The sequence below is a fragment of the Vanacampus margaritifer genome, chromosome 19 (assembly GCF_051991255.1).
Source record: "Vanacampus margaritifer isolate UIUO_Vmar chromosome 19, RoL_Vmar_1.0, whole genome shotgun sequence".
Lineage (NCBI taxonomy): Eukaryota > Metazoa > Chordata > Actinopteri > Syngnathiformes > Syngnathidae > Vanacampus > Vanacampus margaritifer.
In genome coordinates, this window is record NC_135450.1 from 13,100,526 (window position 1) to 13,122,490 (window position 21,965).

General features: G+C 37.6%; 1 protein-coding gene and 1 long non-coding RNA gene across 11 annotated transcripts in view; one reads left to right on the forward strand and one right to left on the reverse strand.

Moving 5' to 3' along the window:
• The window catches only part of lama2 (laminin, alpha 2), a 184,668-nt gene that overhangs the window by 25,348 nt on the left and 137,355 nt on the right, over positions 1-21,965 (forward strand). For 7 of the 9 annotated variants that reach the window (XM_077553007.1, XM_077553012.1, XM_077553004.1 and 4 more), the window contains 2 exons: positions 19,559-19,641; positions 21,708-21,890. In XM_077553007.1, the coding sequence (XP_077409133.1) occupies positions 21,824-21,890 (67 nt within the window). In that variant the 5' untranslated portion in view covers positions 19,559-19,641; positions 21,708-21,823. Of the gene's footprint in view, positions 1-19,558; positions 19,642-21,707; positions 21,891-21,965 lie in introns of those variants that run through there. The other 2 variants (XM_077553005.1, XM_077553014.1) reach the window with 2 other exon arrangements.
• Positions 11,852-21,899, reverse strand: LOC144039571 (uncharacterized). Of its 2 annotated transcripts, none has more exons than XR_013289485.1 (4): positions 21,571-21,899; positions 20,946-21,035; positions 15,690-15,746; positions 11,852-12,014 (listed from the first exon to the last, which is right to left on the reverse strand). It is a non-coding gene; the product is annotated as an uncharacterized LOC144039571 (long non-coding RNA). The 2 variants fall into 2 exon arrangements; XR_013289484.1 differs by lacking the exon at positions 11,852-12,014 and adding an exon at positions 15,350-15,466.

A 21,965-nucleotide genomic window follows, 5' to 3' on the forward strand; every position in this document is an offset into this window, starting at 1 on the left:
CCACTGGATTATTTGTTTCATTTTATTCATCACATTTTTGAAATTAATTTTATTGTGTGCTCTATGCAAAAATATTTCTATCAGCAAATTGAAAAAATATAATTGCCATTACTTTCATTCAATTTTAAGGAAATTTGCTATAATTGGGATACAAATGTCTTTTTTTTTTTTTTTAAATGATCTGTCATTGTTTTTTTGTGTGTGGAATTTTTTTTTTAACGGTATCGGCACTTGGTATCAATATCAGTGAGTACTGAAGATTTGAGTATCGATATCTATAAAAAAGTGGTCTTGAACGTCCCTACTTAAGACAAATGCATAATCACATTTAGCAACCTCTTCTACTAAATTTCCATCATAAATTAAAAGCTGTTACATTTGGTATGCAAAATAACTGCCTTGGCGGAGGTATTTGCCATTGCAGTTGATCTTTCAATAACAAAAAGAGATTTTAGAGAAAGAGGGCTAAAAATTGAGAGTGACGCAAGAGTGCTTGTGGATTGTGCCTATTGTCTTTGTCCACCACAGTGCGCTCATTGTTCCTAATCTAATTAGGCACAGTGGGGTAGCACTCACACACTGTTATGTTGCTATTTGTAGGACAATCATATTTACGTAAACCTATTACAATTCTCTGTGCAGAAAACGTTAAAACGCTTCTACCTGAAAAGTAATGATTTGTATGATAAAAGTTTGATATCCCCACAAACGGCATCTGCTTCCACTTTTGGCATTTAGCTGACATACAAAAATAAGAATGCACACACAAAACTCATTTTCATTGTGGTTTTGAATAATTGTTGCATTGTGTGTTGTTTGAATAGCTATAATTAATCTTCTTTATACGCATTTTCAACACTGTCTCACCATTATTCATTTCATCACTAACTGCTGTGCTGTTTTGCTCACACGTGACCACATTTTTGGCAAATCAAAAGAAAAACAAAGAGAAACAAGACCTTAATTGTCCGGCTTCACTTCACAAGAAAATACGCAGGTTTAATTAACATGTTCTTAGTCAGGGTTTGATCCAACAACAGGAAAACATTAAAAACAATACTCCATTTGCATGAAAAATGGTAACAGACTTGCAAAAAAAAAATATATATATATATATATATATATATATATATATATATATATATATATATATATATATATATATATATATATATCAGGTTGAAATCTTTACAAGCATCCAGATTATTTTGTTTTGCAGTGGTCTGCACTTAATAAATACCCCGAAACCTCATAAAAATTGTCCAGGTTTCATTGTTTTTGACCAATTAGCGGCGGAATGCACCGTGTTGTCACTGCGCGACTGTTGGGTTTTGTGTGTGCGTGTTATTTTTGTTATATATTTGAAAAAAAAAAGTTGAAGAAAGTAGTTTAACTTTTTGGGTACCTCACTTCCTGAGCTTTAAAATAGGGTGTTGACTTATGTCGGCAATGAGAAACGGCTGCTTGAAAAATTGATTTTGGGGCAAAAATGGTTGGGCTTATTATGTCATTATATATTCATGAGAAGTCTTAAGATTTTTTTTTGTTTTATTTTGTACCCATACATATTATAATGTAGTCATCTTTGAGTAACATTTAAGTATCTTTAGTAAATCAAAATGTGCTCACCCTATGCTAACATATAATACGAAATGCTACAGATGGGCTAATGTAAATTAGCATCAATGCTATCATAACATAACCTTCTCTGCTTATTCTTCCTGCTCTTAATGCTGCATTCGAGGATGGTCGGACTTTTCCGAGTTCAAACCAGGAAGTGTGTACGGGTAGGCCCCCCTTGAACTCGGAAATCCCATTTGCGAAATAGGGAAAAAAAAAAGAACCCCGACTTAGTATAAAACCAGATAGGTTTCTTCATTCATAAATATTCGACATAACTCCACGTAACTTAACGTACGTGACAGTATTTATACGGTGAACTACTGCACTGAATGAAATAAAATAAAAACAACAAATGAAGCAAAATTGCGAAAAAGGCAAGTTTGCTGGAGGTCAAAAATAGTTTTGAGGACCAAAATAAGAAACAATTTATCGCTATCCGCCATTTTGATTGTTGACACTTTCATGTTGGAACAGGGAAAAAACAAAATCTGACTTCCGACCATCCTCTTACTTTCAGTAAATCTGTCCTTTTTTTGGAAATCACAATATGCTCATCCTATGCTAACATATAATAAGACATGCTACAGATGGGCTAATGTAAATTAGCATCAATGCTATCATAACATAACCTTCTCTGCTTATTCTTCCTGCTCTTAATGCTGCATTTGAGGATGGTCGGACTTTTCCGAGTTCAAACCAGGAAGTGTGTACGGGTAGGTCCCCCTTGAACTCGGAAATCCCATTTGCGAAATAGGGAAAAAAAAGAACCCCGACTTAGTATAAAACCAGATAGCTTTCTTCATTCATAAATATTCGACATAACTCCACGTAACTTAACGTACGTGACAGTATTTATACGGTGAACTACTGCACTGTGTGAAATAAAATAAAAACAACAAATGAAGCAAAATTGCGAAAAAGGCAAGTTTGCTGGAGGTCAAAAATAGTTTTGAGGACCAAAATAAGAAACAATTTATCGCTATCCGCCATTTTGATTGTTGACACTTTCATGTCGGAACAGGGAAAAAACAAAATCTGACTTCCGACCATCCTCTTACTTTCAGTAAATCTGTCCTTTTTTTGGAAATCACAATATGCTCATCCTATGCTAACATATAATAAGAAATGCTACAGATGGGCTAATGTAAATTAGCATCAATGCTATCATAACATAACCTTCTCTGCTTATTCTTCCTGCTCTTAATGCTGCATTCGAGGATGGTCGGACTTTTCCGAGTTCAAACCAGGAAGTGTGTACGGGTAGGCCCCCCTTGAACTCGGAAATCCCATTTGCGAAATAGGGAAAAAAAAAGAACCCCGACTTAGTATAAAACCAGATAGCTTTCTTCATTCATAAATATTCGACATAACTCCACGTAACTTAACGTACGTGACAGTATTTATACGGTGAACTACTGCACTGAATGAAATAAAATAAAAACAACAAATGAAGCAAAATTGCGAAAAAGGCAAGTTTGCTGGAGGTCAAAAATTGTTTTGAGGACCAAAATAAGAAACAATTTATCGCTATCCGCCATTTTGATTGTTGACACTTTCATGTCGGAACAGGGAAAAAACAAAATCTGACTTCCGCCCATCCTCTTACTTTCAGTAAATCTGTCCTTTTTTTGGAAATCACAATATGCTCATCCTATGCTAACATATAATAAGACATGCTACAGATGGGCTAATTTACATTAGCATCAATGCTATTCTTTTCGCTCTTAATTATGCTACATAGCTTTTAGTAGACTTCAGCAAAGTGCTTCCTGGCATGTTGTAGCACAAAAGGGCACTACACTGACAACACACAACTGCAATCTCGTTTTCAGTCAGTTTACTGTAAAAAAAAAAAAAAATAATAATAAAAATAACAAAAAAACGTGAAAGTACGATGGAATATTTTTTAGCATGTCTGCCTCGCTGTCTAAAGAAACTTCCATTTGAAGACTACATTTTAATTGTCTGTAGGTGTTAGTTGGTATTGAGGACAAGCAATTCATAAAATGGTGGATGTCAACAATGTGAAATGGTTTCAACAGGAGTTCATGTATAACAACAATAATCAAACAACACTTCTTAATGTGACATATCCGGATTTAGTTGGCGATATAGGCCGCCTCAAACATCTGGAGGGAGCTTATAGTTGACCTCCTGCTATAATAACTTGTAAACAGCCTCATGTTTTTTTTTTGTTTTTTTTTTAATCGGTGCACAGTCATTTGTCACGTTGTTGTTTGTCTTTAAGCAACGTGCTCCAAACTGTGTGCGTCTACGGGAGGGACAGTGTCCATTGTATAGAAGTGGAAACTGTACGCTCATTAGTCAACATAATGGACAGAAACGGAGAGGGAGGAGAGAGAGAGAACGGGCGGGGGGGAGGGAGGCTGAGTTGGATGTGGGTGAGTGCCCCCCCCCCACCCCACCCCCCGCCCTCTACACACACACTTGATCATGCAATATTACCTCTTTAATAGATAAAGTCCAAATGTGCTGAGGTGTACTTTTCCTGCCTCTCAACCGGACCATCTATCTCACTAACCGCCGCCGTCCGTGGAAGCTGCGATTTCTACGGGAAATTACCATAGAGCCTTTACTTTTGCTATGGAATGAGCACATTAGCCTTATCGGTGTGCGCTGCCATTTCCACTCTGTAGCCTTTTTAATTGTGTGAAGAAGAAAAAAAAAATATTTAGTTGAATCAGTGTGATGATTACATCCAGTGTCTCCTTTGGGGGAGGCTGTAAAGAGTTCACTGGGGTATTTGCAACGTCGCTCCTGAACTGTACTGCCGCAGTATAGGTTATAATTAGGGATGATGATTGCATGACATGTTAAATCGGTAAAATTACCGAATGAACAATACTGAGCAAAAAGAAAAAAGAAAAAAAAAAGGGATGATGATTGCAGCGGACATGACATATTTGCGTGTCTAAACCAATAAAAACGCATTATTTGGATGATGTCAACACTTTTGGTTCATGATTGGTTCATACACTCTAAAAACAGTTGAGTCAAAAATGGGCTGATCCAATTTATGGGTCAATTTGTTGTTTGATACAAAATGACCCAATTTTTGACCCACAGGATCTGACCAATATTTATGAGTTCTTTAACGCTGAAAGACTCATATTTTGACTCCATGTTGGGTCAAGTCGACCCAAGTAGAAGATCGGTCCATTTTGGGTTATGTTAAGTTGTTGGTTAAAGGCATTTGCATATCCTGGCGTCCACTATAACCAATAAAAACATGATATAAACCCCCAATTTCCCCCCCCCCCCCCCCATGTTGTTGTAATGTGGGATAATCAATATTGCAGTACAATATAAACATTTTCAAATAACAAGGGGCAGAATAAACAGCATGATTTATTGTGTTAAAAAATACATGGGAAGAGTAACTTCCAAAAAATCATCACAAATTAATAATAAAATCATAATCACAACCCTTGTTACAAATCCGATAAACATTACATATAGCACTCGTTTTAAGGCAGTAGTATATTTTTTGTTAAGTCAAACTGACTCTTTTAACAAATATGACAGCAAAAATGGGAGAAAATTACAAAGTTGTAGCCCTACTGTTGTGTTTAACAATATTCATGGGTTAATGTGACCCGTTCTAATGTTTAATCATAAAAGAAAATGTCACATAACGCAATGTAATGTTGTAATATTTAAAAAAAAAAAATTGAGTTTTTTTTGTTTTGTTTGTTTCTAGATTTTCCAAACAGGTCAATTTGACCCACAACATAACAGGAGGGTTAAACACTTGGAAAAAATCTTAAATTGTGATAAAACTAAGGTACTAATATGTGATTTTCAATTATTTCTGCATATCGACTATCAAACTCCTGTTATATGATTTGCACAAGAGTCAACAACTGTAATTAAAAATATATTTTTTTTTACTTAACTCTTTGACTGCCAAAAACGTTAAATAACGTTTAGTAAAATCCTATGGAGGAGTGCCAAAGACGTTAAAAGACGTTTGTTTCAAAACAGAAGTGAAACTAACCATTTTCTATTGTTGATTACTGAAAAACGAATAAGGTAGAAAAAAACCTTTTTGTTTCTGATGAAAGATGAGAGTCCAATCTTTCATTTGGTAGTATGTGTGTTTCCATAGTCCAAACACATAATTTTTTGTGGACCTTGAAAGATCAGTCAAAATGCTTAAATCGGCTGGCACTGGCGACGTCCCGTTTCTGAAAACGTCTGGCAGTCAAAGAGTTAACTGTCCACAGTACTTCATTTTTAAATCCAATTACTTTATGTATAACATGATAAACCACGCACATGCATTCAATATACATTTTCTATAACCTTACCCTTATTAAACTAGTAACGTGAGCCCATTTGTGCGACCACATATAGACGCAAATATCGAGTGTGGGAACAGCCTTCATAGCCATCCAGTGACAGGAATGCCTGAACACACACAAAAGATCATCCAGGCTGGTGCTAGTGAACGGGATTAGGCTAACAGATGCGGAGAAGCAATATCACTAATGACAGCCATAACATACACACACTAACACACACGTCATGCGGGGCTGTTGAGCGTATGTTTATGAGTACATACGCTGTATGTGTGTCAGATGCGCATGATCTGGCTTTGATGCTATTAAGTTTAATCAACATCTGTCTGTCCACACCACAGCTGCTGCAGCATAGGACGGGGGTAGCGTAGACAAGACTAGAAATGTCATGATGGACCTTCATGGGCTTCAGCAGTCTCTTAAAAGTTACAGTGAGAGTGTAGAAAGTGGTGCGGGGTTTAACCCTCTCAAAATGAGCACAAATGTCATCAAAATCAAATTGTCTAAGAAAAATAAGTGAACTTTTTTTTTTTTAAAGAAGAAGAAGAAAAAAAATAAAAAATAAATAAAAATAAGAGAACTTAACTCTTTGACTGCCAAAAACGTTAAATAACGTTTAGTAAAATTCTATGGAGGAGTGCCAAAGACGTTAAAAGACGTTTGTTTCAAAACAGAGGTGAAACTAACTATTTTCTATTGTTGATTACTCAAAAACGGAATAAGGTAGAAACAAACTTTTTTTTCTGAAGAAAGATGAGAGTCCAATCTTTCATTTGGTAGTATGTGTGTTTCCATAGTCCAAACACATAATTTTCTGTGGACCTTGAAAGATCAGTCAAAATGCTTAAATCGGCTGGCACTGGCGACATCCCGTTTCTGAAAACGTCTGGCAGTCAAAGAGTTAAAGAAGAAGAAAAAAAATAAAAATAAAATAAAAATAAGAGAACTTAATTTTGGCCTTCCCATGGCCTGCAGGGGATCTGGATCATCCAACTGGGGACATGACAAGTGTGAATTAGATTTATTATTATTTTTTTTTAAGAAAAGATAGATAAAATAGAGTAAGGATAAGGAGTAATATTTTTTGTAAATATAATTAGTCTTAAATGATTACACTTAATGGTCTAAATTTTAAAGTTCAAGTCAACCGTAAACATTTCTTGACAATAATATGACATATGTGACCTCACTAGTCGAAACATGACATTCTGATTAATATTACATTTGTACAATATGAGTTATGAAGCAAAATCCAGCCATTTTCATCCATCTCAGGGGGCGGCCATTTTGCCACTTGCTGTCGACTGAAGATGACATCACAGTTGCGCAGGGCTCAGGCAACGACCAATCACAGCTCACTTGTTTTCTGAAGCTGTGCTGTGATTGGCTGTTACCTGAGACCTGAGCAACATTGATATCATATTCAGTCAAAATGGCCGCCCCCTGAGATGGATGAAAACAATTTTGCTGCTTAACTCATATTCCACTGATGCAATATTAACCAGAATACCATATTTAGACTAGTGGGGCTGCATAGAGCAATTTATTGTAAATAATAATAATAATAATAATAATTGGGGTTGACTTCTCTTTTAAACTTTAAGTTGGAAGTGGGTGCAGAAAAGAAATGCTATTTTTCCAGCATTGGAAGTAGTTTGATCAATTTGCAGGACATTTTGTTTAAAAAAAGAAGAAGACTTTTACAGTTAATTTAATCATGCATTTTATTTCATGATGCAAATGAGACATAGTCCACACCTGCTGAACCTCAGGTCGAAGCGCTTCATTTTAAGCCAAGCTTATTTAGATTTCCTAATTATCGCAATGCTCTCATTATGATGCCACGAAATATTGTCATTTTCTTGTTCATATTTGCTTAATCCTGTGAGTTGACTGGCCACAAATTCTTTTTTTTTTTTTTTGCTGTGAGCGCTCAGATTTGAAGGGCATAGCGGTTTGGTCGAGTTGTAATATGGAAATAATAATAAGAAGAAATGCAAGGTGGCGGGTGCAGGAACCAGCAAGTGTTTTGATCAGCCTGTTTTAGAATTGTAGGGCAGGGATGAAGAATCAATTTGGGTTTTTTTGTTTTTTTTTTGGTTGGGGGGGGGGGCTGATGGTAATGTCTGGCAATGTCAAGGCGAAGTGGGTTACAGCCAAAGGAGTTATGAATGATGAGGGGGAGGTGGGGAGACAGAAGGCTGGAAATTGCTGGAGCTGTGGACAGGTGCGCTTTGATAAAGCCAAGTCTTGCCAAGGATGGCTTTGCGGGTGAGTTCACTTGACGAATGAGTAAGCACAGGCGTGAGGGACGAGTAGGATGTTAATATTTAGAATTGACACATCACCAAAAGCGCTTCTACTCATGTACCAGCCAACTTCAGTCGCTGGCAACTCAACTAGAAACGCATCTCTGTTTCTGTTTTCATCGATTACTATCCAACAAAATGTACATGGGAATTGCTAGGATTTTAATGATATGGGAGGGATTAAATATAAATTCAAAGTCAAGTTTCCGATATGGAAACAACTAAAAACAAATGACTAAAAATATCACTCACCAGTAAGCTGTTTGGCGTATTCCGACCGTAACCGTGACGGTAACCGTGCCGTAAAAGTGCCATGGCGTTTGTTATTCTTTGATGAATAAAGTTTTTGTTAGCATACTGTTGTTGTCTGTGCATTACTGGACATATTAATCTGGTGATGAATCTTAACTTTGTGTCGCGGTACTCTACACTAGTATGAATATATTTAGGCTAGCGGTGGTTAGGGTTAGCCTTACATCATTAGCTTTTGGCTAACATCGGATACGGCCGCTAGCTTACCCGGCATTGAGCATATTGGAGCTAACAATTGGCGTGTTGTCAAACATATATTTTATATCGCAATTATCTTTCAAGTATTTTTGCTAGTTTTTAACCTGTTTGGGCCATGTGACCCATGATTTTTTTTTTTTTTTTTAAATCCGTTATGGAATTAGCGAGTTAGCATTCAGTGACAATCTGTCAGGGCTGTTGTACTATCATTTTTGTTTTGGACTCACAAAATATTTTGGATATTCTGGAACCTTTGTGACTTAAACTTGACTAAGACTCGCAAATCTGTTTGTTTTTACAAGCACTACACACCACCCTCAACGGCAAGGTTAGCATCGACAGCGGTGCTAATACAACATGAGAGGCGTCCCAGCTGCTCCACCGTTATTAAAAGACCACTATAATTGGTCATCTGCAGTCACCATTGGATCAATCTCTCTAAGTCCTTATGAGATTTTAACCCGCGGCTCTCCACTTTATGGTAATGTCACCTCACTGAACGCGGCTGATGTGAAAATGTGGACCAAGTGTAGAAAAGACGACGTCACATTAGCCTCCTGCTGACCTCGCCTTGCGACATATTGCAAGGATTTACACCATCTGAAGTTTCTCTCAACAGACCATACTTTTTTTTTTTTACTTTTTGCTGGTTTAATTTAGACCACTTTTTTTTTTTTAATCCATTGATTAAAAAAAAATACATATTATTTTTTAGAACTGTCGCTTGTTAGACACTTTTTGGCCATATGATTAGGTACACCTGTTTATGAGCTGTATACTAGGTCTGTCACTATTAATAATTTTTTAAAATCGCTAATTCCATCGATTAATCGAATAATGGGATGACATTTTATTTCACATTTAAGTGTATTATAGAACAATTTCCCCACAATTATAGGTTATTCCTTTAGTATTTTTTAGTGATTAAAAACCAAACATCAATTTAGCAATAGAAATGAGAGGAATTGATGTTGTATCCACTGACCTTTTTCAAACTAATTTAGTAACTGGTTCAGTTTGTTTTCCAAAGTAAAAGTAAATGTCTTATTTTCATTAAATACAAAAGATAATCAGTCTACTCTGATAATAAACTCTAATAATTACTCTTGAGAGATTTTAGAGACTATTTTAATTTAAACAATGGCTCCAAACGATGACTTGATTATGATAATACTTGTCTATTAATTTGATAATCACTTGTCGATTAATTGATTAATTTTGACAGCTCTACTTATAAGTCAAAAAATGGCTCCAAATGATTCATCGATTGTTACAAGAGCTGTCGATTAATTTGATAATCGATTACATGTCGATTAATCGATCAATTTTGACAGCTATATTGTGTACAAATATCCTTCCGCAAATTTCTTATAGCGCGATCCTTATTAGTGTCGCAGATGAGCTGGATTATTGCGCAAGTGTACTTAATATTGTGTCCTGTATGTATAAAAGCCCTTCAGGTTATCAGTTTCCTTATGACTGTTGGATCGCGTACTACACTGTTGAAGTTTTGCATATATTATGTATAAACTAAGGCAAGCGTATAGTTGCATACACACGCCCACACAGGCATGCATCACAAATAAGGGGCCCATGGCACTCCCACATCCACACTCATACATGAGCAATGTCTCTCAGTGGGCGATGTGTGTGTGTGTGTGTGTGTGTGTGTGTGTGTGGAGGGCGGGATTAACAAAGTTGGCAGTCAGCACAAAGCTTCTTATCCGCTGGAGTTAATTCACTTAGCACGCTACGTCTCCCTCTACTATCTTTGTCTCCCTCTTCACCTTTTCAACTGTTGCTTTTCCTCGCCTTCCTCTCATCATTCCAACGTTCTCCTTTTTGCTCCGTTTCTTTCCTTTGCAAGCCGCAGCTTTTTTTTATTTTATTTTTTTATTTTCTACCTCCGTCAGCTGAATTGGTGTTGGAAAGCGTCCCATGCCTGTGGCTGTAAAAGCCCTGTGCTGATAAACGGGGACATTACTAATGAGGCTCCTTTCAGCTTTGAAAATTGACTAAAGGTGACTCAATGTGACTGGGGCTTTACTTTTTTGAATGTTTCAACTAATTTTTCACAATTCAGCACCGCTTAGGGGCTAATTTTGGATGAGTGGTTAATAATCCAGTTCCCCGGGCCAATATTTGCTCCTGCGCAAAAACACAAAATATTTTCTACGACTAGTTAGGTCACATAAATTAAACCAAAAAATGTATGGATAAAACCATTTCACTGAAGGGCTTCTATATTTTAGCTCCAGTGCATGTCACTTGGAGACGACAGTTAAGTAGTTTTAATGTGGTAAATCTACCAAGCAGAACCCAGCATGTACATTATCATAGATAATTACAGTACAATTTAGCAGGAACAACTGCAGCGTTGGTAACAAGATATGATACATCAATAAACACAAGAGGTCACAGAACTAACAGCGCAGACGGGAACATTGATTTTTTTTTTTTTTATACAGCTTCTGAATGAATCGGTTTCCTTTTAACTCACTCACTGCCATTGACGGCAAAAATTCATTTGAACTATTTCTATTAGTTTAACATTTTTTTCCACTTTTGTTAACAAGAGTATGAAAAACCTAGAAAACTTTTTTTAATTGCACATTTAGAAGAGATATCAAATTTATGATTAATCGTGAGTCAACTATTGAAGTCATGCGATTAATTACAATTAAAAATTAGGAGCGTCGGGCAATTAAAATCGTAATTAATTGCATGACTTTACGAGTTAACTCACGATTAATCACAAATTTTATATCGGTTCTAAATGTAAAATATTTTTTTCCTAGGTTTTCATACTCTTGTTAACAAAAGTGGGAAAAAAATGTTAAACTAATAGAAATTGTCAGTAAGGTGGGGGCTTTAGGACCCAGAGGCGGGAAGGCAGAGGTGCAGTCCAAAAAAGAGGTTTTAATTTCTAATCAAAAAGCTAACTTCAAAGTGCAAAATAAACGGAACTAACAAAACATGAAGCTAAACATGGCAAAACCAACAGCATGACATGGATCCTGATAAGGCAAAAAGGTCAGCGTGATGTGGCGAATGACTTACGACAGTGGCAACAATGAACCGACCCAGACAGGGGGGAGACAACCGACTAAATGCACCAACACTAATGACATAACAAGACACACCTGGCTGAGGGCACTGATTGGATGACACATGAGGGTAATGGGGACACAGGTGGAAACAATCAGGAGTCAGGATTGACACATACACCACACGAGGAAGGGCAAGTGACCTGAAACGAGAGGAGTCAGACTTTTCACAATAAAACAGGAAATGACAAGACAAGGGGAAAACAGAAGCTAAACATGACAGGGAGTAAACAAGACTGAAAATAAACATGACAGAAATAGTTCAAACGAATATTTGACGTCTATAACCGTCAATGGCAGTGAATGAGTTAAGTACTGTGATGATTATAATTATTTAGACACACAAAAAAAGTTTTTGTTTGGTACGTTACTGTATTTCTAAATTGTAGCAATAACCCATCCAATAATATTAGGCTGTTTTTTTTTTTATATCATATCAGGAAATGCATTATCATTTCACTGAAATGATTAAAAGCACGTGTCCCCATTCAGCATCGATAGCTTTCAGCATCCGATGACACTTGTCAATATAAATACGCCCATAAGCCATGATTTTAAACAAGCAATTCCCTTCCACACCGGAAGACCTGGATTCAAACCCCGCTTGGACAACTTTGTGGGTTTGAATCCCACCTTTGAAATATTTAATCGGTCAATTTCTTTCATAAGCCTTCAACTTAGCGATTAGCATTCAGCTTTCAGCATTCCCGCGCAATTTCTGCAGAAATTGCACTTAAGTCTAGCACTTAAACTGCTAGATAAAAGAACAAAATGTTTCCATCCAATTCAAAACTATAAAAATCTGTACTTAAATATTACAGTAACAAATGGCATCCAACAGCAAAAACATTATTGGCATGATGCATTGTTTTATTTTAGCAATAGTAAAAAAAAAATTTTTTTTTTTAAAAAGTTGATGTATTTATTGTATGCATTTGTTTTAGTTGTGCAACGTGAAGATATGACAAAGTGCACCAGTTCATGATCATGCTATTTTATGTCATTTTAAAATTTGGAATGAATAGTACCACTCACAGTAGCAGCTCCACAATGTGTTGCTTTAACGGTCACTCGGTTCAGCTTTTCTAGTTCTTTTCGTGTTTCATATTCATGTGCTCTCGCTGTGTGGGATGGTGCAATAAAACCCGCAATGTCATAAACCCCTGGGACATAGTAGTCAAAGACTTGTGATAAATGAAGCCGTTTATGATAAATAAGCAGATGAAGCCAGATAGTACCACCGCGTGAGCTGAATTTGCATCCGGACTGCCGCATTCAATAAATGTTTGACACCCCGTTTTTGTATCTTTCTAATTACTCATGCACTTTAAAAAAAAAAAAAAAGTCACTGCAATGCTCACCTGACACTTCTTTAGAAAGCCAAAGAATTTGATTACCGCCACAAGGCTTTTTATTGTTTCCATTGCAAAGCCTGGTAGAAATGGATTTTTATTCTATTAAAGAAAGCATCTGAGCACAAAAGAGAAGGTCTTTTCATTCACATTTTTTGCTACAGGAGAGCAAAATTGGTTGATCCAAGTTTGACGTAGGGGAAAAAAACAAAAACAAGGCCGAACCCAAATGAATGTGACATTATTGTGTCGATGCTGATCTTGTGCGTATTTCTATACTTGTTTAGCACTGCGGTAAATGTTAGTTGTGGTGTTGAAGGTCGCATGGCTACCTCTGTATGTTATTTGAAAACAACTTGTTTGGGATTTTGGGATAGGCTCCGGTGGTGACTATGGAGAGGACAATCGCGATAGGAAATAGATGAATGGATGTACAAATGCATTTTGCTAGCTTTGACATTGAACATTTCATCATACCGAAGAAGCAAAACAAGAATATTAGAATCATATACGGTTCTTCTTTTGGGAATATTGAGAGGGGATTCCGCCGCTGTAGGTGGCGCTATACACCATAGAGATGTGATCCGCCAGTAATTTAAAAGAAGAAGAAGAAGAAGAACAGGAAGTGACTGCGCCGTGCGATGACGTCGTATGAGTTTGCTTTTGTAGCGTTTATTTGCTGTTTTTAACTCTTTGACTGCCAAAAACGTTAAATAACGTTCAGTAAAATCCTATGGAGGGGTGCCAAAGACGTTAAAAGACGTTTTTTTCCAAAACAGAGGTGAAACTAACCATTTTCTATTGTTGATTACTGAAAAACGGAATAAGGTAGAAACAAACTTTTTTTTCTGATGAAAGATGAGAGTCCAATCTTCATCTATCATTTGGTAGTATGTGTGTTTCCATAGTCCAAACACATCATTTTCTGTGGACCTTGAAAGATCAGTCAAAATGCTTAAATCGGCTGGCACCCACGGCATCCCTTTTCTGAAAACGTCTGGCAGTCAAAGAGTTAATCTAAAATTGCATTAAGATTCGCTTCTTTAATTCATTCCAAAAATGTTTTTGTTTTGTCGTGCCCCCCAAACATCTTACTTTGTGACGTAATATCCGGTCAAAATGTGTGACGTGTATCCGGTCTTGTTTCCATAGCCAAAATTCGCATTTCCTTTTTTTCGATACGTTTCAAAATCCACCCGCTCCAAGCGTAAATTTTTTGTGCTGCGAATTTTGGGCTCTTTTTCGAATTTTTATTTTTATTTTTTCAGGAGAGCTCAGTATTGTTCATTCGATTTGACATCATCATTGCTCTCCTTTTTTTTTTTCTTTTCATTTTCGATTTTTTTTTCCAGGAGAGCTCAGTATTGTTCATTCGATTTGACATCATCATTGCTCTCCTTTTTTTTTTTTTTTTTTTTAAATCTTGTTTTTTTTCTTTTCTTTTTCGAATTTCTAGCGTTTCCATTCAGTCTGATTTTTGCATTTCTCGAAAATTCAAATAAAAATGGGTGGATGGAAACCCCACTTCTCTCTCCGTTTCTCTCTCTAATATACTATGTTTTAATAATCTCTCGAAAGAAACTTGTCCAATTTTTTTATTCGCTTTAAAATAATTTGCCCCAAAGTGTCAAGTAGTTTGACCTCATCCATATAAAGTAAAAACACGTTTTAAATAATTTGTTCACTTGACAGGCTTTAATTTCATTCTTTGCTCTCATTCTGTGCCTCTCATCATATTTCTTAACCAGAGTGGAAATCATTGATTCTTTTCTTTCTCTTTCTAGTTGTTTCTTGGTTCATTTCACTCCCACAGTGGGTTACACGCACAGAGGAGGAAAAAAAAAAAGATGTTGAAGCAGAGCCAAGTCATGACACTCACTCACCAAACACACACACGCACGCACATGCCTCTTTCAAATACGCAGTACTCACAATATAATTTTCTAGACGAACCTGAGCAGAAATAGAATTAAAATAAATGAATATGGCTTCATGAAAAATTTGCATTACCTTAATTAATTGACGACAAAAACAAAATTAATCCATGCAATAGCTTTCAAAGGGTAAAAAATAAGTTACAATATTGGTAAGGGCAATCATCATCTTTTAATTAATGTATACAGCAATTAAAATTGGTAGGCCAAATATAAAACACAACATTTGAGAACTGAACAAGCATGTTTGTTTGCATGCAACATAATGGGGTGCATTATCATATGGACAGCAAATAACGGTTCCCGCACCTTGAAAAGACCACAAATACACGCGCTTATACATCTTCCTCTCAAAATGAGGTTGGAACATTCCGACAGTGTGCTTAATGAAAAATTCACAGTGCTGACGGATGAATCCATAAGCATATCAAAACATGTGCTGTGCTTTTACTTTCTGTTATTGATGAATTTTCAGTTTTTTTTCAAAACATGCGAACTCAATACAAGCAAACTGACAAGGCAGGAGGCTCACCTGGACAAGTCGCTGGAGGGAGCTGATTGGTTGACGACAACGGGCGGGGACGAAACCCTAACGATCAGAGAAGACATGAACAATGGATTCAATATTATTGCGCAAATCAAACTGGCTCGACAGTATAAGAATCTGGGTTCGTCTGATGCTAGTCCAAAATGGTCACATTTTAATTTATAGACTTACTACAATGTTATCTTATTTAATCTGCTTTAATCAACCTTAAACATTTCTTGACAATAATATGTTATACGTGACCGAACTAGACTAAACATGACATTCTGATTAATATTACATTTTTGGAATATGAGTTATGAAGCAAAATTCTGCCGTTTTTATCCATCTCAGGGAGCGGCCATTTTGCCACTTGCTATCGACCGAAAATGTTGCTCAGGTCTCAGGTAACAACCAATCACAGCTCAGCTTTAAAAAAAAAAAAAAACAGGTGAGCTGTGATTGGTCAACAGCAAGTGGCAAAATGGCCGCCCCCCTGAGATGTATTAAAAAACGGCTGGATTTTGCTTCACAACTCATATTTCCACGAACGCAATATTAGCGAGAATAGCCTATTTAGACTAGTAACATTTCTACACATCTTTCGGGAATGACTCTTGGACGTGACAGGACAAGTCAACTTTCAAGGTTCAATCAGATCAGATTCTCCCTCATCTAGCCCCGTTGAAAAAAATGTAATTGACAAGTATACTTGTATGCAATTTATTTATTTTTAGTTTTTTTTTTTGGGGGGGGGGTTCACTTAGATTTCACTCTCTGTGTGCGGCCATTTTAACGTTCTCTGCCATTGACAAGTATACTTTTTGACCAAAAAAATAAATAAATAAATTACATACAAATACAAGTGGTGGTAGCAGTCCAGAGAAATTAACTCTTTGACTGCCAGACGTTTTCAGAAAAGGGATGCCGTGGGTGCCAGCCGATTTAAGCATTTTTGACTGATCTTTCAAGGTCCACAGAAAATTATGTGTTTGGACTATGGAAACACACATACTACCAAATGAAAGATTGGACTCTCATCTTTCATCAGAAAAAAAAGTTTGTTTCTACCTTATTCCGTTTTTCAGTAATCAACAATAGAAAATGGTTAGTTTCACCTCTGTTTTGAAAAAAAAACGTCTTTTAACGTCTTTGGCACTCCTCCATAGGATTTTACTAAACGTTATTTAACGTTTTTGGCAGTGAATGAGTTAAGAGTCCTCCGTGAAGTTGTAGGAATATAGCAAATGAATCCAGAATAGAACATATCAGAGGACGCAACCTACTGTACCCTTGCTTCTCTCCTTCCTGTGTGGTTACAACACCAGACTGAAAAATTCAGCAAAACCATTTCTGTGTAACCCGACAGAGCCAAAGCATTGGGAAAAGCCAACACAACAATGCCCTGAAGCAGAGGAAAAGATAGTGCTGAGAAACAAGGAGCTACAATGCTGCTTAGTGACAACCATAGCAGTGTGATTAGTTAGAAACGCACATTTCGCTATAAATGTTCAGATGACGCTTACTGGGGAAACTAAAAATTCCAGGTGGAAAGGAGAGGAACCATTAAGTCAAAGGAGATGAATGAAGACTGACTGGATTTGTTTAGAGGACGAGTCGATGAAGATATGTTTGGCGCGGGGCCCAGAGAGCTCGAGGAAGAAGAAGGAGCGCCGTGGCACGTCGCCAAGTGAGCTGCCACGGCGAACGGAGGTGCGAGTTCGGAGCCGAAAAGGAGAGAAGGCGGGAGAAGCACAGGCCCGACCTTTTTGGCTGCGGGAGGCCGAAGGAGGAAGAGGGAGAGGATCAGAGGAGACGCCGAGTCGCTTTGATGGCGCGTCTGCGTTTTGGATGTTGGAACATGGTGATGCGCAGCCTCGCTGTGAGAGCCGTGGAAGCACATCACAAGGCCGACATGCGCACGCTCACGTAGCACTTTGATGTGGGAAAAACGGAAGTGCTTGGGATGAAAGCGGCTCGGGAGGAATGCGACGCTCGAGTACGCGATGACCCCCCGCCACCGCCATCGCCATCGCCAGCGCCAACCACCAGTCGCCCTCCCTCTGTCACTTCTACTTTCTCTCTGTGGTCCTGCCAGTTAATTCCTAATTGGCTACTCTGTGCTCAACCTGAAGCCGATCCCAATCACAGCCAGCCTCAGGGACCGGGGAACGAAAATCCCGCGCCGATCCGAGACGGTCTTTTCAACTGCAGCCAGTACGGCCTTTTAAGAGCCATTCATCCGCGGAATGTTGATCACGCCTTTCCAATGCTTTACGTTCTTTCTCAAAATATGCTCTGTTAAACATTGTGGACTTCCCTGGAGGATGATTTCAATTGCTGCCCTATCAGCACATAAGCAATCATTTGAGCATATGCGCTTCATGCACAAAACAAGTGATTTCCGCACCATATGGGAATTAGTAGGCACAAGCAGGAATAGACCGGTTTCACTTTTAATTAACTGGAGGCACTTTTTTTCCCCGGGTTATATCCTCAAACCGGTCAATGGTAAACACTGAAGTGACAAAAACTGAAGTCGATTTTGTTCGGCTCAGATGAAACGAAGTTTGAACTTTCTGGCTATAATTCCAAAAGGTCTGGCAAAAGCACAACTTCGCTCATCACCAAAATAACAGCATTTCACAGTAAGACCCTCAAAAACAACATCATTTATCTTTGCAAACAGCACATCGCCACAGCAACAGCGCGCCACAAAATGAAAAAGCTTTCAATAACTTTTCCTCTTAAACCTCTTCGATCACATAAATTCTTTACGAGGTGTTTGTTAACTCTTTGACTGCCAGACGTTTTCAGAAAAGGGATGCCGTGGGTGCCAGCCGATTTAAGCATTTTGACTGATCTTTTGACTGATCTTTCAAGGTCCACAGAAAATTATGTGTTTGGACTATGGAAACACACATACTACCAAACGAAAGATTGGACTCTCATCTTTCATCAGAAAAAAAAAGTTGTTTCTACCTTATTCCGTTTTTGAGTAATCAACAATAGAAAATGGCTAGTTTCGCCTCTGTTTTGAAACAAACGTCTTTAAACGTCTTTGGCACTCCTCCATAGGATTTTACTAAACGTTATTTAACGTTTTTGGCAGTCAAAGAGTTAAAAATGACCTCTAAAAGGCCCAAAATGGCTCCCAATTCCAAGATTAAGTCAACATTGTGGACTTTCTGTAAGGTTTAGCCTATGTCTACGAAATATTATTTTATTTTATTTTTATAGGTCTTGGCCTGTTACATATGCCTCCCAATTTTTGTAAATAGGGGACAGGGAATGATTCGTTAAAAATTTGTAGGGGGCGCTATTGATGCTTTTTTATTTATTTTTTATTGTGCAAGACATACAGGTATATATAAAAAAAATAATCTGATTTGAATGCCAGGTCTGATGCATGTGCAAAGATTCATGAGTTTTTGTAAACTGCGCATCACCACGGCAACAGCGTGCGATGAAATGAAAATTTATTAATTTTGGTGCATTTTTAGGGTTTTAAAAATAGGGGATTGCTTCGTAAAACAATTGTAGGGGGCACTATTAAGCCATTTATTGAAAATTGTGCAAGGAATATAAAAAAAAATAAAAAAAATCGGATTTGAATGCCAAGTCTGATGGATGTGCAAAGTTTCATGAGTTATTGTAAACAGAACATCGCCACGGCAACAGCATGTGACGAAATGAAAAAAAAAGCCGCTTGATGAATTTTGGGACATGTTTAGGGTTTAAAAAATATGATTTTTTGAGGATAATAATAATAATAATAATAATAATTATTATTATTATTATAAAATAAAGATCTGTAAACTATTCCCTGATATGGAACTTTTCTGTGTGATTTTTTTGTTTGTTTGAATATATAGAGAGTGGATTCAGTCTATTCTGCATTAAACAACACTCCAGTGAAACGTCCTGCAAGCAACGTGAGATTATTTAATTACCACAGGTCTGTATGGCTTATCTGCACCGGACAAACTGTTGTGTTAAGTCATTAACAAGCAGTTGGAATTCAAACTGAGTTTCATCCTATTCCCAAGATGGCTGCCTTAAGAGCTTGCGAAAGATTATGCTTTTATTTTTTTTTTTTTGGGCAGTGATTTTGCCCCTCAATAAAAACTTTATGAAGCTGGCACAGTGAGTTATATTGGCACCAATAAAGCAGCACCAGGAAATTCATATTTTCTGTTTAATGGCAGATAAAAGTGTTGTTCTTTTTTTACATTTTAGGTCATCCGTCAGCCCTTCAACAAATAGTCATACTTTTAATGTGCTCCATTTATGGGAGTTCCAGCACCCACTAAATCCTCAATTACAGCACTTTAATAGGGTGGGATATTTTATTACATTTTACATTTACTTAACCCACTATTCATCGTGAACCTTGACCCAGAGCTAATGAATAATCAGCCCGCAGTACACTTTGAATGCATAAAAAGTCCAATAACAGTTGTTTAAATTAATGACTGTGAAGACAAATTGCGTACATATTTATATTATATATTTATTTCCTTATTTTGCATTTAAATCTCTTTAACTCTAATAATGTAAAGTACTACTCTTGTAATGATGTAGAAGCTGAAAATGTGTTTAAAAAAAAATCAGTGAATAAAATCAAGACGCCTCGTCCTCACATCTATTCATTTATGGAGCATCGTACATATGCTATCAGCCTTGGTTTCTTGTGCGTGTTTGTTTCTGAGTGTGTGTATCCGTATGTGTGTGTGAGCAGGCTCTACCGCGACCCCCCCCCCTAATGTCATCCTTAGAGCCAGGGACACAGTTCCATCACACTACAGTCATTCAGCGGAAGAACACTTCAACATGAGTGCAGCAATTGAGCACGCCTCAGAATTCTCATCATAATAAGCTATTTGCATTACGCCGGCACAAGGATGCAATCCAGCCAGCGCTTTATTTGATTATAAGTACGGCCCGCATACACGGCACCGCATTGTTCAGTCATATTTAAACACAATTGGAGCAGATGAAATGCGGTGCACGCCAAATGCCTTTGCAATGCAGCACACTGCTCGGCACTGAAACAGAAGTCATTTGCGTTTTGAATTTGTATACTGCGAGGAGGAGATGTTGCTGGTCCAGGCGTGATAAATCTGTTCATCAATTTTTCATCATTGAGAATTTTATTAATCAAGTTTGTTGATTTAATTTTCAAAGCTGCTTTTTTTGCACACCAGCACTACTTGCACAGTATTTTTGTGACAGTTTGTTGTCGTTCTGGTTTAAACTCACCTGGAACCAGGCAGGTTTCTTCCGTTGTTATTTCAGATGCGTCCTACTCTTCATGGGTTCTTTTCAAGTCGTCATCATGGGTCATCAAACCTGACATTTGATTTGAAACAATTTTAATGACTTTCACAAATACTGAACTGTCCGTATGTTCATGTTGTGCTTTTTTTTATTTTATTTTTTTTTACATTTTACATTGCACCATTTATTTCTTATCAACAATGTCATATGTTCCTTTCGTGCTACCGACTACAGTATTGACAATTCCGAGATGACGTCACATGAAGTCAAAATGGCGGTCAACTCGATGTACTGAAGCTCTTGGTTCAGTGAAAAGCATTGGATTTTGGATTGTTGTAATTTGATCTGTGAGGATTATTTTGATTTCAAAATTAGATAAAATGTCGTTAGACTACTTTAACAAAATTGGTTTGTATGCTAGTCACAGGCAAAAGCAATGCAATACGCCGTTTGTTTACATTCCATACCAGAAATGCCCGGATGTTCGGAATTGTCAATTACGTAATTTCACATTATGAGCTAAGCTAAGTAAAGTGCTAAGTAAACACACACAGTGTCTATTTAAAGTGTATGCAATGGCTGCAATGGAGTGAGAACTAGTGCTTACCACTTCAGACAGCGTGTGCGTGTGGTGAGTGGTCCAGGGCAGCAGGAGGAGCCATAAAACAGTTTTCAAGTTGGATCCAAACTTCTGGTTTCTTCACAGGACAACATTTCCACATGTTCCCCTCCGTTTCCCTTTAGACCAAGACGGGAAGGAGGAGAGAGAGGAAGAAGAGGAGGAGGAGTGCAAAGTTTGCTTCAACTCCTTCACACAGTGGCGTGCCGGCTCCTCCAAAAAACCTCACACGGGACAAAACATGACGCGGCTCGGGCTGGTGCTCCTCACCGCGTTGCTATGGCAATGTGGCCACGCGCAGCAAAGAGGTAAGCGTCTGTCAGTTACTCTGTCTGTCTGCCTGTCTGCCTGCCTGTCTGTCGCCACGCAAGCGTCCATTGATT